Raw genomic sequence first — 14,562 nt, 5'->3', positions numbered from 1 at the left:
AAAAAAAAAAAAATGTTAATATCACATGTTATCTCTCCACCATAAAACTGTAACAAGAAATGTATAAACACAGAAATAACCACAGGTTTAACACAGGACTACTGCCCTGTTAATAAGAAAATAAAAAAGTGTGTGAGTGTGTGCATGTGTCTGTAAATTTGTGTGTGTGTGCTGACAATGTTATTTGAAGGTTTAGTAAAGCTTAGCGTCCCCATGCTGGGTTCAGTCCTGAGGTAAGCACCAGTTTCACGTGCGCTGCTTTCAGTAAAAAAAAAAATCAAAATAAAGAAAATTTAAGTGACAGAAAACAACATGTTTGATATGATCATATGCTACAGAGAGGAAGAAGCCCTTAAATTATTGTTACATTTCAAAAAAAAACAATCAGGCACATTGTCTGTTATTTTTTTTCTAAGCCTTTAAGATTCACTACGTCTATCACAGTGTATTTATGGCTTTAGTCTTCACATTCACCCACTGAGGTTGGCATTGGCACTATAGTGGTCAGACATTTCTAATCTGAATAAAGGACCAGAAAAAGTGGAAAAAAAGGAGAAAAAAAAAGAAAAAGGCCAGCATGTTTTTTGGAACAAACACTGAAAGACAAAAATGTGCCGTCTACCCGCAACCTTTAAGTGCTCTTTTGTTTTCAAAGCTGGAGGAACTGCTGGTCAGCCAACACAGAAATATGTCATTCTTTGTTTCCGCATTTGATACCAGCGTGGAAGGGAAGAAGGGAGGGAGGCGAGGCCTGCGGAGACATTTGCTAGGCTCGGGTATGATGTTAATAAGTGGATCAGAGGGGTAAGATGGCAGGCATGAAATGGGACATCATGCCGGCGAGCAGTGCGAATTGTCCAGGAGAAAGTGAGATTTCACAGGGATTACCGAGGCACAGCAGCTGGGGTGTGCTGCTCACCCTGCTGGCTTCCAGGGAAGACCCACAAACCCCTTCTTATGTTCATATCGCAGACAGATTAGCAGCTCGCTATGTGTGTGTGTAGAGGGTGCCTGTGTGCATGTGTGTGGCGTGTGAACCATTTTTAAAGGGATAGTTTGGATTATTTGAAGTGGAGTTGTATGGAGTACTTCTTGATTGTTAGTAGGGCTGCAACTAAGCATTATTTTTATTTTAAAAATGTTGATTAGTGTTGCCCAAAGCCTGAGATAACATCCTCAAATGTCTTGTTTTGACCACACTCCAAAGATGTTCAATTTATTGTCATTTCTTTTCTTAAAAAAATACTCAAAGTGAAAATTAATTAGCAAAATAGCTGGCAATTGATTTTAAAATGTACAATTGATTGACTAATCATTGCAGCTCTAATAATCAGTGTATTACCTACAGTTGATGGTGGTCGACATGACTCCAGTTTGAAGAAGCAGAGAGGAGAACCAACACAGAAAGTAAGCAGTGACCTGCTGTGGACAGGGTCAGAAACAAAAGGCATTTCAGCCACTTAAAAAATGTGCTGCTTTATCTTGCCATCAGACAGCCCTTTCTATCACTCTCTCCAAACCAACCAAACTCCATGAGCGAAATCAGTAATTTTACAGAACACAGGAGTTGCTGGTATGCCACTGCCTCAATCTGTTGTGTTATTGTGCCACTTTGGCGAATCCTAAGTTAACTTTTAAAACACCACAAGTCACTAAATAAAGCACACAAACTAACAGATCAAGGCAGCGGTAGACAAGCAACTCCTGTTTGCTGCGAGGTAAAATTCCTGATTTCGCCTATGGAGTTTGGTTGGTTCTCATCAGAAACAGCTGTCCGATGTCAACCAGTGAAAATATTGTAAATACAGTGTACACCTTAGACTGATTTTTTTTTATTTGTTTAAGTGGCTTAAAGACTTTTTGTTGCTCACCCCATCCACAGCAGTTCATTGCTTAGCTTCCGTGCTGGTAATATACTGATTATTGATAAGTACCTCATAGAACACTAAATCAAATAATCCGAACTATCCCTTTAAGGCAAAGGGGCTGAGTGCAGCACTCACTTTGGCCTGTCAACAGTAGCAGGGCTCCCAGACAACAGACTACAGGGGAGGGAGGTCAAATGAGAGGTCGGACAGTGGAGCGGCAGCACAGCATCTGACTCCTGCCGCAACACAATTAATCATAAGGGCTGCTGTGAATGGAGTAATCACTCTTGACAGTAAATGACAGATTTCTGTGTCATTAGTTCTGACCTGGTCCCTGCCTCTCTCCCTGCCACAATTGTAAATATTACACATAATGTCAGAGGCTACACCCATGCTTCGTCTACACCATGAGATGAAGCTCCACTCATCATGAGCAGGGATTAGTGTGTCATCAGTTGGGTATGTGCAATCATGTCCCAGTTATGAGATCACAGGGCTGTGCTGACTGCATCTCAATAACAACTGAAAGCTAAAAGGATGTTAGTCAAAATGCAAAGGAAGTTTTAGCTCAAAAAGGGTTACAAGGTTGATTAAGCTACCATTACTGTCATATAGTATGAGCCTCGATCTGCACAAATATGCTGAGTGAGTGGATTACTTTAAACAAAATGTGGAGAAAATAAAGCAGAGGAGACTTTACCAAAATGCTGCTGCTTTCGTCATTTTCCTTGCGACTTTGGAACAAGCTGGAGAGTGAGATACATAAATTGTCCAGTACCCCAAAAACAGAAAAAAAAAAGAAAAATATATCCTCCCATTATTTTAAAGTCCATAAGAGTTGGCTTATTCGTTTGGTAAAAGTTCCGCTCAGGTCTGGACCGAAACCCTGAATCTTGTCCTTATGTGCTTTTTCTTTTCTCTTTTTTTTTGTACACAAGCTTTTGTACACAGGTTTAGGGTCAGATTGCAACATTTCCTTGCAACAGTTTCTCTTTGGACTTCACCATAATACAAAAATAAATAAAACAATTTTTGGCTTTCAATTTGTCACTTTGGCTCAATGGCTGTAATTTTTTTTTTCATAAATGTTTGTTTGCATACACGGTACATAAATACTGTACTTCTTTGAGTGAGTGTCCTTTGGTCACGGAGTAGCACAGAGCTCCTTTACGAAGGAGGACTTTAAGATACATTAGATGCATAGAAAGGCACTTACAGTCTACACACTTTGGTGTGCTTCAACAGACCAGTTCCTTCTGGCCTGAGTCTGAGGTGCAGAGGAGATACTGAGTTGAGGTGAATGGCTTTTGAATACTGCGAGTTGTGTGTGCACAGACTGAATTGTGATGGTCTTAGCTGGGGGAGTAGCGGTCAATGGTACGGGCTTCAGAGAGGGCCTGTGGGGGAGGCGGGAGGGGCTGGCCCAGGACATCCATCTTGTCATGGGAGAGGCCCAGGTGCTCCGAGGCCAGTTTGGACAGTGGGTACAGGCTCTCCATGGCCTTTGCATCAGCTACCAGTTGCTGCTGTGCTTGAAGAAGGAGCTCGTTGGCTTTCTCCTGCTTCAGCCCCAGATGCTCAGCTGTGTATTTACTAAGAGGGTAGATGCCCTCAGTAAAGTCCAGCTTCAGTTTCCCATCTGTGGTCAGGCCCCCGGCGGTCCCTCCACTGCTGTGCATCTTCATGTGGCTGATGAGGTTGCGCTGCTGAGCAAACTTTCCTCCACACACCTGACATTCGTAGGGCTTCTCCCCTGAGTGGATACGCATGTGCTCAGTGAGACGGTACTGCCGGGTGAAGCGCATGCCACAGGAGTCACAGGCGAAGGGTTTGAGGCCCAGGTGGCTCCGCATGTGGCGTGTCATGGTGCCGCGCTGCGTGAACTTCTTGCCGCAGATGCTGCAGGGGTACGGCCGGGTCAGCCAGTGGGTCTTCTCATGCTGGCGCAGGGTGGCTGGATCTTTGTAGGACTTCTCGCAGGAGGAGCAGCGGTAGGGTCGGATCATTTCCCCGAGGCCCCCTGAGCTCAGCCCCTGGTTGGACTTGTTCTCCAGATGGGACAGACTGTTCAAACTGTTGCTGCTGTTCAGGCTCCCGTAGCCGTTTGTGTTACTGCTCATGTTTTTGGTGCTGCTGTTATTGCTGTTTCCCATCTCACCACCAGAGTTGCCGTACAGCTCTTCTTCTGTGTGCGTCTCCACGTGTGCGTTGAGCTGCTCGGAGCTCGGGAACCCTTTGTCACAGGGGATACAGACGTACAGATTGTCCCCGAAGCTCTCCGGCTCGTACGGCATGTGGAACCTCCCCATGGATCCGGGCGGGGACGGACGACCTTCACTGCTGCCCGTCTCCTCTGTGCCTGAGCCACTCTTATCGTCCACCCCTTCACTCTCCTCCCCAGCCTTGTGATGATTATGATGCTGTTCGCCGTTTTCACCCCCTTCCTCCTCATCCTCATCTTCATCTTCATCCTCAGCTGTGTATGACAGTGGCTCATGCTTCACCCAGCGGTAGATGTTGCCCATTTCTCTGCCTGCCTCTCCGCCTTCCGTCGGGGTGTCTGGGCTCGGAGGGCAGGGGTAGCGGTCTGTGCCCTGGGAGCCTGAGCGGTGCAGGTGGGGGAGGTGTGGGGCAAGAGGCTGGTTGAGATGGGGGAAAGGAGGAGGAGTGAGGGAGCTCGGCTGGTCAGTCGACTCCATTTTTTCTGAGGGGAAGGCCCGTCCGTTGGCCCCCTGCATGGGACTGGTGTGACCACTCAGAGTCCCGTCTCGCTCTTCGTCGTTGTGAGTGTTTGCCAGATGGGAGTGGGATGGTGTGTGCTGGGACTGGGAGTTGGGGCTTTTCTTGGACAGATCAAGGCCATAGCTGGGGGAGCAGTTTCTATCTGGGTGGGCCGAGCGGCCGAGCTGGGCAGGCAGAGCTGACTGCAGGGACGGGAACACCTGAGAGCCCTGGGTGGAGGTGGGGGCGTACAGCTCCCCTGCATGGAGCGGCAGTCGATGGGGAACTAGCTCCTCTAGTGGTGGTGCCCGGGCCCCATGGCTGTTCAGCAATCCTACTGGAGGGCAGGACTGAATGACAGGAGTGGAAACTCTATACCTGCCACTCCCTAAACCCATGTTGGGCCCCATCTTTGGGTAGGGCAAAAATGCAGGGCCTGGGCGGGGAGGGTACTTGCCATTTCTTTTCAGCTTCTTTTTGCACAAAGCCACCAAGTCGAGCAGCTGCAGGTAGCTGGCTGCTGCTAAGACAGCCCCTAGATTGGGTTCAGTGGGAGAAGTGGGGTCCCCATCACTGAGACGGCCCGTGTAGATATAGTCCAGAATGACCCTGAAGACCCCTGGACTCACCATCTCGTGGTCGAGGTTGATGAGATTGTCATGGACCACCAGAGATTTCAAGTAGAGGCTGCTGGCAGCCAAAATGTTCTTGTGAGCTCTGAAGAGGGCGTTCTGCACCACAATGATAACATCACACAGGAAGCCCTTGGTTCGCTGGCTGTTGAGCTGCAGGAGGAGATCCCTAGCATGACTTGGAACTTCCATGGCACCCAGCATCGTCTTCAGTCCGCCACCTGAAACAACAGATATCTGTAAAATGTCATGTGGCAGTCAGCATTTTCCATACACAAGAACACAATTAAAGTGTCATTTTCTGCATCACAAGAATGATTATTAATTCATTTCATGTAAATAGTCTATGAAAAGTTATGATTCACACATCAGACAAATATACACATACTTGAGAGGTTTGAGTATATAGCCACAATGATTAGTCAATTAATCAATTCATCAATATGTGGATCACAAGAGAATTAATCGATCAATTAATTGCTGTGATTTTTCAAGCAATAATGTAAAACATTTGCATGTTTTTTCTGCTTTTATTTGTCATTTATGATAGTAAGTGAAAAGACTTTGGGCTTGGGAGTGTTGTGACAAATAATAAAGATAAAGATTTGAAGACGTCACTTTGGTCTCTGAGAAATTGTGATGAGCATTTTCCTACAATTAATCAGTTAATCATGAAAATAATCTTCAGATCAAACAATAATGAAAGTAAGCATAATTGCAGCCTTATTTAAGCACCAAAAGATTTGATTGCCAAAATAAAAGTCTTTAAAGAAACTAGCATTTGTGGAAACAAAAATAGCCTTTGCATACTGATACATTTATGAGGATTTTAGCTGCAACAATTAGTCTATTCATCAATTAGTTGTCAACTACTAAATTAATCACCAGCTATTTTGATAATTCATCATTTTGAGTCATTTTTTAATTAAATATACAACATTCTCTGATTTTAGTTTCTCAAATGTGAATAGTTTTTGTTAGTCCCCCATGACAGTAAACACAATATTAACTAGGCGATATGCTTTGATATTTTTTCAGGCTACGTTGTGAAAAGTCAATTATCTATTTATCTTCATGCCAGCTGAAGGTCAGGTTTCAGGTTTATTTTTTTTAGCCCACGAAACACTGCAGGAGTTTCACAGGAATAAAGCACTGCAGAATTTCGCAAACAATTAAAGTGAAAGCAGACCAGTCTTCAAATGAAAAAAAAAGCAACTAAAAAAAAAAAATAATAAAATGCCTCCATACTCCTCGTCTGGTCTAATCCAAGTGTCCTAATGCCCAGACATGCAGTTCGGACACAGTCACACCGCATGCCTCCAGTTCAGACACTGCACGCACACATGAATGTGGCTCCAAGCTTAGGATCTACACATTTGCAGATTTAGGTTAAAACATGGTGTAAATGACGTCTTTCAAGTCAACTTGGCGTGTCGGGACTTTAGGAGACTTGGCTTACACCAGACGAGCAGTATGTTGGCATTTTATTTTTTTTTTTTTGTTTTTTTTCTGTTGTTATATTCCAGTTGAAAACTGGTCACTATTCACTTCCATTGTCTGGGAGATTGTGTAATGCTGTTTTCCTGTGAAACTCCAGCAGTGTTTTAACCCGACCATCAATCAGCGTGACGGTGAGTACATAACAACTGAATTCTCATTTTTGGGTGAACTATCCCTTTAAGCCAACACAGCCTTTAAAACCATGAAAAGACCCCACTTTTCACACATATCGTAATATCCAAAATCCAAAACGATTTTAAGTCTCATACCACAATATCAATACAATAAAAACAAAGACATTGGAGAACGTCCTCTTGGCTTTGGCATTTTTTGACATTTTATGGACCAAACAACTAATCAGTCAATCAAGAAATTGATTGACAGATTAATTGATACAAAAATAATTGTTAGTTACAATTGATGAGGATTAATGTAGATTCATTAATTAATGGCAGATTTTCTTCTGAAACTCAGCACAACTTAATTTAATTGCATTATCATTAGGACTGCAAGTAACAAATATTTTCATTATTGACTAATCTGCCGATTATTTTCACAATTAATTGCCCAATCAGGTGTGAAAAAATTGTGACATCTCTAAATTGTTTCTTTTGATCCAAAGAGTCTTCATTTACTGTCTTAACTGACAAAGAAAAGCAGCAGATCCTCACATTTAAGAAGCGGGAACGAGCAAGAGTTCAACATTTTTGCTTGAAAGATGATTGAAATGATCCATATAGTTGGCAACTTATTTCCAATGCCAAATTGACAAATCATTGCAGCTCTAATGTGGACACATCTTAACAGCTACACAGTCACACACATGCATACAAGTTACTGCAGAATCATGGGTGCTTGTTACACTGAGGGCACAGTTGTACTGCTTGACTTAGGAGTCACTTTCTGTTTCCAACACCAAAAGGCTTGATTATCAAAAAAAAAAAAAGTTGGCTACTAGTTTCCTTTGGATCGACTGATTGGGTAATCATCAAATCTCTGCAGCTTTAATTCTTATGCAAACTCATAATTACAGATTTACAATTTGATTATGTTGCCTTTTTATTAATTTATCTGTAATTTATGCCTTAAATATTAACATAATCATGTTTAATTCATAGCTTCCACCTGACGGAACAGGCAGAGAGCAAAACTTAAATGCGGGAAGTGCATTTGAAGGCCACTCAGTGTAAGTGAACTTTTGCTAAAAGGTGAACGGTTGCAGTGGTTTTCTCATTATCAGAAATTCAAGTCTTCGGGTTCAACTTCCTCTGCGAGCGAGCAAAAACAGAGAAAGAACAAAATTCAGGGAACCGCAGATATATACTTTGTAACTGCTGCTGGTTTCCTGATAAAGTATTCCAGAAGTGGTGTGCCGAGTTTTAAACAAAGCGAGGGATGAATGTTTCACAAGTATGATGAACAGCAGGTATAAACCTGTGGGGGGAAGGAGGACACATCCAAAAAAAGATAGGTCTTTTTTCGGCTCCCCTGTCTGCCTCAGTCATATAAGGAACACTGTGCGCACGGGATGTAAATCAGCATTACATGGTTCAATACTCTTCGTTGAGAAGAGCTCCAGGGATCTAATGCGCACACACACGTACGGACACACACTCAAATATCAACACTAATTGTTCCATCAAGCCTAAAATAAACTGTATCAGCTGCATGCATGAAACAGCATGTATTGTTCAACCAGTGGCATCTGAGGATAGTTTACTTATGAGATTAAACGTCTCAAACTGTCCCTAAGGGCTTCGTCTCGCTGATGGGAAACAAGCAACTAAATAAATATCATGTCATCTGTCTGATCATGCTCTTCCTGACACCAGCTCATTCACTTCTTGTTTATTTCATTCAGTGGACGCGCTCAGCTTGAGAATAGGGAAGTATGACTCTAAATTTAAAAAACACCTTGACGAAGAAGTTGCAGAGGAATTCTGGGGGATCCTGAGCAAAAATCTGTGTTTTCTTCTCTTGCAGTGCAGCACTGCATATTCCTAAAACTCAAGGTCACGCATTGGTGGGGTTTAGCGGTGTGTTTTTGTGAATGCATGTTCAGTATCAGGCCTAAAACATCAGAGGCAAATGTCATCACTGATTATGGAAAAAGTATGACCTCCAGCTGGTGATCACGATCCTTAAAAATATACAAAATCTTCATAAAAATATACATTTTGGATTTTATTTTGAAAGGTGCTGTCCTCACTCAATGTGTATGACTTGTATGCTATTTATTTCTTATTACCTGTTCATAAAGATCTAAAAAAAAAAAAATAAAGAAACACTATGAATCAAAGGGCGGGTATGGCAGGTTTAGGTGGGTTTACACTCCATCATGTCCCCAGTTGTCATCTAAAGTGTTTCCACTTCTGGTTTCTGTCTGGCTTTGATTACTCAACAGTCATATTTTACTATAAATTTCAGCATTGTCAGATCAAACGTGTTTAGAAATGAGGAATACGCCAAGAACTTTCCACAACTTGCTGAACTTTTTGCATTAAGGAGCGTTAAGCCTACTGATGATGGTAACTGTGCGTAGCATGGTGACACGCTGTGTACCAACACACGCACACACAAAATATCAGAGTACATTCTCGTCAGTATGCGGTCTACAGCGCTGCATACGTGAATGCAGTGCAGGTGCAGAAAATAAAGTCTAATTTATATCTTGATTTATGGCAACATATTTCTTTTAATTACAGACATTTAAATCTACATTTAATATATCATTGCAAATTTTATAAAATCTTTTGTGATGCAAGGGAAAAAAACCCCTCATGTACAAAGCAACATTTCTGTGCACCTGCAACCTGCAACAAATTATTTTTTCTTGCTGTTTTGTCTTGTGGTAACAGCAGTCAAAGTAGCTGTGGGTTTCTCACCAAGAGGATCTCTTCTCTCTCGCTGTGATCAGAACGAGTCTCTTCAGAAGCTACAACTCACCTCTTAAAATATCTGAGCTCACTGTTTGATGTAAAACGTGAGCAGTAAAACATGTTTTATAAAACTCTTGATCTGGATAACATGTGCAACCTCACTGCATCCTGTTAGGAAGCTATGTATGATTTCAAAGATATTTAGTAAGAGAACACATCTTAAAGCAAGGCTGCATGTAATGTTGGCGTAAACACATTTAAAGCTTGCTCTACAGTTTGCTTTGTTTGGTTTTGTTATGTTAAATCATTTTGCACAAACAGTCCAGTCGCCTGAGAGAAGGTTACTCGAGTCCCTCTGGGATGCCGGGCTGTTTCCATCTGATAGCCTTCGTCTTTTTAATGAGCCGTCAGCCTGCTGAGGGAACTTAGCTGATGGTGATGTATGTATTTTACGGTGATGGCATCCAGTTATTTGCATTAGATTAATATTCATTGTCCCTGGGTTTTGTCTGTTTTGTCACTTCTGTGGTTTGGGGTGTAGCGGGAGACTAAACTTCCTACCTCGACATTGCAGCCTCAGTCACATAAACACTCCAGACATCTGCTTAAAACGTTGTGTGCTGACATTTTATTTTCTTTCATTTCAATTTGCTGCCCATGCTCACGTCGCCTTGTTTATTTTAGAGCCCATTTGACCATGTTCACATACAGCCCATGTTCAATTTATGAGGAAACACTGCAGTGTAAATTTGCAAGAAGATATTTTGCTGTAGTTTTATATTACTTTAATCAAACTGAGAATTTCTTTTTGGTGATCTTTTGTGGCTCTCAAGTGGCTGTAGAGGCTTTACATGCATTAAATGACAGTTTTAGTTAGACAAACTGCATCCTGAAGCGCAAATGCAGCAGTAGCGCCCATGGTGGGTGAAAAAGTTGAGTTTTAGTCAGTCAGCAAACACATCATGGAGAATAAGAGTCAGTTTCCTGTGTGATTGCTATAATCGCACATCTAAAATAAATCATCACACACTTACAAAGAAAAGCACTTTGTTAACACTTTTTAAAATGCAATGCATAAATAAAGTTAGCATTATAATTATAATTATTATTATTATTATTATCATTATTAAAATACAGTGGAAGGTATGAGAGTAACACAGCTTAATCTAGCGTCTATTTAAACAGGAGATCAATCACATTAATATGATATTGTAATCAACATTTATATTTAAGTATTAACAGGGTAAATTGTCGTTTTTTAGATAACAGTCATTTAACATGGTGCAGGTTTTGCAGCAGACATAAATTTTATTTGCACTTATTTCTAATTTCTTCTCCTACGCTCTGATGATTAATACACTTTACATCTATTTGACCATTAAACTAAATTTACTGTTTAATTTGCCTGCGTCACGGTTCATCGATGGTTCGTTTTAATGCCACTGTCTAACGTCTGAGGCGCACGTCACGTCGCGTTTTGCAATCGAAGCATCGAGTCCTCTGCTGACTTCGTGTGTCGCCGTCCTCACTTGTTGCACAGTAAAACCGAGTCCTGCCCGCCTCATCCTTTAAAACCTTCTTCACCTTTTATCTCTGACAAAAAAGAGCCTTAAATCACCTCCAGAAACAGACCATATTCAGCCCATTGCAGGACTTTAAGGTGTATATCAGACAGCTGTTTCTTCTTTAGACCTGTCAACAGCGCTGAGAAGCATCTATTTCTTACATGGATACAAAATCTCGGAAAGCAGGAATTCATGCACTAAAAATCCCTCGAAATATTCCTATAATAACACAATTTAGTGTGTCTATGTCTGGTATTATTACGCACTGTGATAGGCCTGTTTCATGTTTATGATTTTGCTGCACTTCCTTTCAATATTTATTACAGGATAACAGAAGTTGAAGTTCCCTTTCAACAGAGGTCGATGATCCCTTTAACTGCTATATTACGAGTTCAAAAAATATTGAAAGAGCTCAACAAGCGTGTGAAAAATATTATTCTAAAATTCACACGAAAGAAAAATCATGTTCAAAAATATGACTTGGGGGAGAGTTTTGTTAATCGAAACGTTTTACAGATTTTTGAAGCGTGATGTTAGATCTGAACTCGCCATTACACCACACTGATTCTGAGGAATTTTACAGATCATCCTGCTTCATTTTTAATTAATTATTTGAAATAAAAAATGAATGTTTTTAACCGACTCGAATTAAATGCGTTTAAAAGACTAAGCGGAGCATTTCTTATTTACATCCAAATTATTCTGGAACAGAACGAGGTCAAACTAATTCTACTAATATCTCAATAATTTAATAAAAAAAAAATAGATAGCACGCACTGTCCAGCTTAATGGATAAAAACCATAATGTCATCCTCTCCCTGCTCTTGTTTGGGTGCCTGCATGTCTGCAGCAGCAGCAGCAGCAGCAGATCTATCAGCTCCTCTTACCTGCATGCCCGATGTCTTCTGCCATCCGATCTAAGTCTCCCTTAATGATCATCTCAGCAGTCTCCAGGAGTCATATCTGACGTTTCAGCTTTGAACTGCCAGCCTCCAAAAAACCATGCCAGTTTTCCGAGCGCGTCTGCCAGCTCTTTTTTTATGATTATTAATTGATATGAATTTCTTGTCGCTCCTTTAGGTCCGTCCTCCCACCCACTTTCCTCCCTCTCTCTCCCTACTTTTCTCTGTGTCTCTCCTCCCCTCTCTTTCTCTCATCCCCTGCTATAAAAAATACGTGATTCGACCAGCATCAGTTTCCTCCTATTTTTTTTTTTTTTCTGGTAATTTCCTTAGCTATTTTTGAGTCGGAGCAATAACGCGCACCGGGATGATAATGGAGCCTCTATGCGCCTTAAGTGTTTTAGCGCCCCGTGTGATGTCAGTCTATAATAAAACTAAAAGGTAAAATCGAGGGCAGGAACTTCAAGTGACCCCGACTTGAACTTCTCAACACATCGTCTTAAAGAGACAGGCAGCCAGTGTATACATGCGCATATATGTTGCGTGTTTATCACCTAAACCTTCAGAGAAGAGTTTTATGTTGGAAACATCAGGAGTTGTTCAAACTTTGCATGTCAAATAAACTTCGAGGAATTAAACTTTAGCACCGCCATCTTTAATTTTAATTTGTCCCTGCATGAGGCCAAAATTAACGCGAATCCGATCACAATATTGTGTGTGTTAGCGAAATAAATTCACTGCAGTTGGTTTTCTGTAACTGTAGACTTTTATGAAGTAAAGGTTAAATTGAGGTGTCTTTTTCACCTCCCCTGCGTGCAGACCTCCCCTGAGAAGACTTGCACAAATTTGACGCTTTAATGGGCCCTCTGGCTTCACTTAAAGAGCACAATTAGCTAAGTGGAAACTAAAAAAAGGTTTGACAAACCACTTTAAAATGCATCTGTCTCTCTTTCTCTCTGTCGCTCTCAGGTAAAACACCTGCTGTGACTTTCACCTGGACATCAGAGTGAATAGTATTACTTCTAAACAGGCAGATAAAAGTGTCCTAAAACTGGCAACACAATAACATTAGTGTGTCTCCTTCAAAACTTAGAGTATTTACCCTTCACACAATAGATTGATATATGTAATAAAAATGTAACACATAGCCCTTTGCACGTTATTTTGTCTTCAAGAGAATTGCTTCCCAAATTTCTTTTAGCTAGTTTCTCTTTTCTTCAGTAGACTTATGCATTCATCCCATTCAGTATTAATTTAAAATGATTAAAACCTTTTTTATTTTATGTGGCTTTCATAAGATTGTGCGTTTATTTTTCACTTTACGACAACATTTACGCGGAAAATGGCCTCCAGTGTCTTGGATGATTTTAATTACGCATATATGAAGATTAAAAAATAGAGGGGGAAAAAATTAAAGTAGCCTAAGATCAGCTTTAAACCCGACGTGCCCATATGATCCAGATGCTCAAGATGTGTCTGTACACGGAGGGCTACATCAGGACCATCCGCTCAAAACGTAAAAACGCGTTATAACGTGCCTGAACTCATCACTGTGATCCACTAAAGGCCACTCATCATGACAATGTCTGATCACTCGTCTGCTGCATGGATGTCATCCGCATCAGAGTCTGTCTTACCTCGGACTCATGTCTGGTGCTCGGGCCGTATGTCTGCTCTCCTTTTCGGCATTCCCTCATTAGGACCTCCGCTGTTTCCTCCGAGTCTAGCTCCTCTCTCCAAACTTCTCTTCCGCGTATTATTTTTTCTGCGGTCCTCTCCCTCCTTCTCTCCGTCCCGGTTTTCTCCTTCTTTCACCCGCTTCCCTACACTGAAATTTCTCACGTGTTAACAAGACTGATCTGACACTTCAGACTGTGTTGGGTCCACTCGGACCAAAACCTGCCGCCAGCGGAGACTTTACGCGCACAGCGACACCCAGAGGTGTGCTCCTCCGCGGCAACGAGTCCCACCGTAATATCGTCCCTCTGGAGCGATCAAGGAGGACATGATGAGCAGTGATATGAGGGGAGATTATAAAGTAGGAAAGATAAGACCGCTAATGTGTGAGCAGCTCATGAACAGGAAGTCAAGTGATATTGATCAGGTGTTAATGTTCACATCGGGTTATTGACGACTCTTGTCAGCAAAAAAAAAATTAAAAAAAAACTGGTCAACTTTTTGCAAACTAAAGGTAAGTAAATTCAGGTGAGCCATCATTTTAGTGATGAATATCCTTTATATTCACAATAAAATGTGCGGCTTATTTTTAAATGTGTACAATTAATGGAACACAATAAAAAATACTGTATTGCAGGTAAAAGTCCTTCATTTAGAGAGCAACGAGATAAATTTGGTACTTTTACTCCTGCCAGTGTTACATTGTATTAAGTAAAAGTAGAAGCACACTACAAAAATATTTATTACAGGTAAAAGCATGCATTAAAAAGTAACAAAATGTACTTACATACTGCGTGACAGTTAAGTCTATGACAACT

At 41.4% G+C, this 14,562-nt stretch overlaps 1 protein-coding gene across 3 annotated transcripts; it reads right to left on the bottom strand.

The window, feature by feature from the left end:
• Positions 1-1,232: 1,232 nt before the first annotated feature.
• hic1 (hypermethylated in cancer 1) lies at positions 1,233-13,921 on the bottom strand. 3 transcript variants are annotated; one of them, XM_084717933.1, is made up of 2 exons: positions 13,705-13,921; positions 1,233-5,458 (listed from the first exon to the last, which is right to left on the bottom strand). In XM_084717933.1, exons 1-2 carry the CDS (start codon positions 13,762-13,764, stop codon positions 3,221-3,223), a joined length of 2,298 nt encoding a protein of 765 aa, XP_084574059.1. In that variant the 5' UTR covers positions 13,765-13,921; the 3' UTR covers positions 1,233-3,220. The 3 variants fall into 3 exon arrangements, with proteins under 3 accessions (XP_084574059.1, XP_084574058.1, XP_084574057.1); XM_084717932.1 differs by having other exon boundaries at positions 1,233-5,442; XM_084717931.1 differs by lacking the exon at positions 13,705-13,921 and adding an exon at positions 12,053-12,711 and having other exon boundaries at positions 1,233-5,442.
• Between the last annotated feature and the right edge of the window lie 641 nt (positions 13,922-14,562).

This window comes from Lutjanus erythropterus, chromosome 4 (assembly GCF_056507025.1).
Source record: "Lutjanus erythropterus isolate fLutEry1 chromosome 4, fLutEry1.hap2, whole genome shotgun sequence".
NCBI lineage: Eukaryota > Metazoa > Chordata > Actinopteri > Lutjaniformes > Lutjanidae > Lutjanus > Lutjanus erythropterus.
This window is presented reverse-complemented; position numbering and strand designations above follow the sequence as displayed.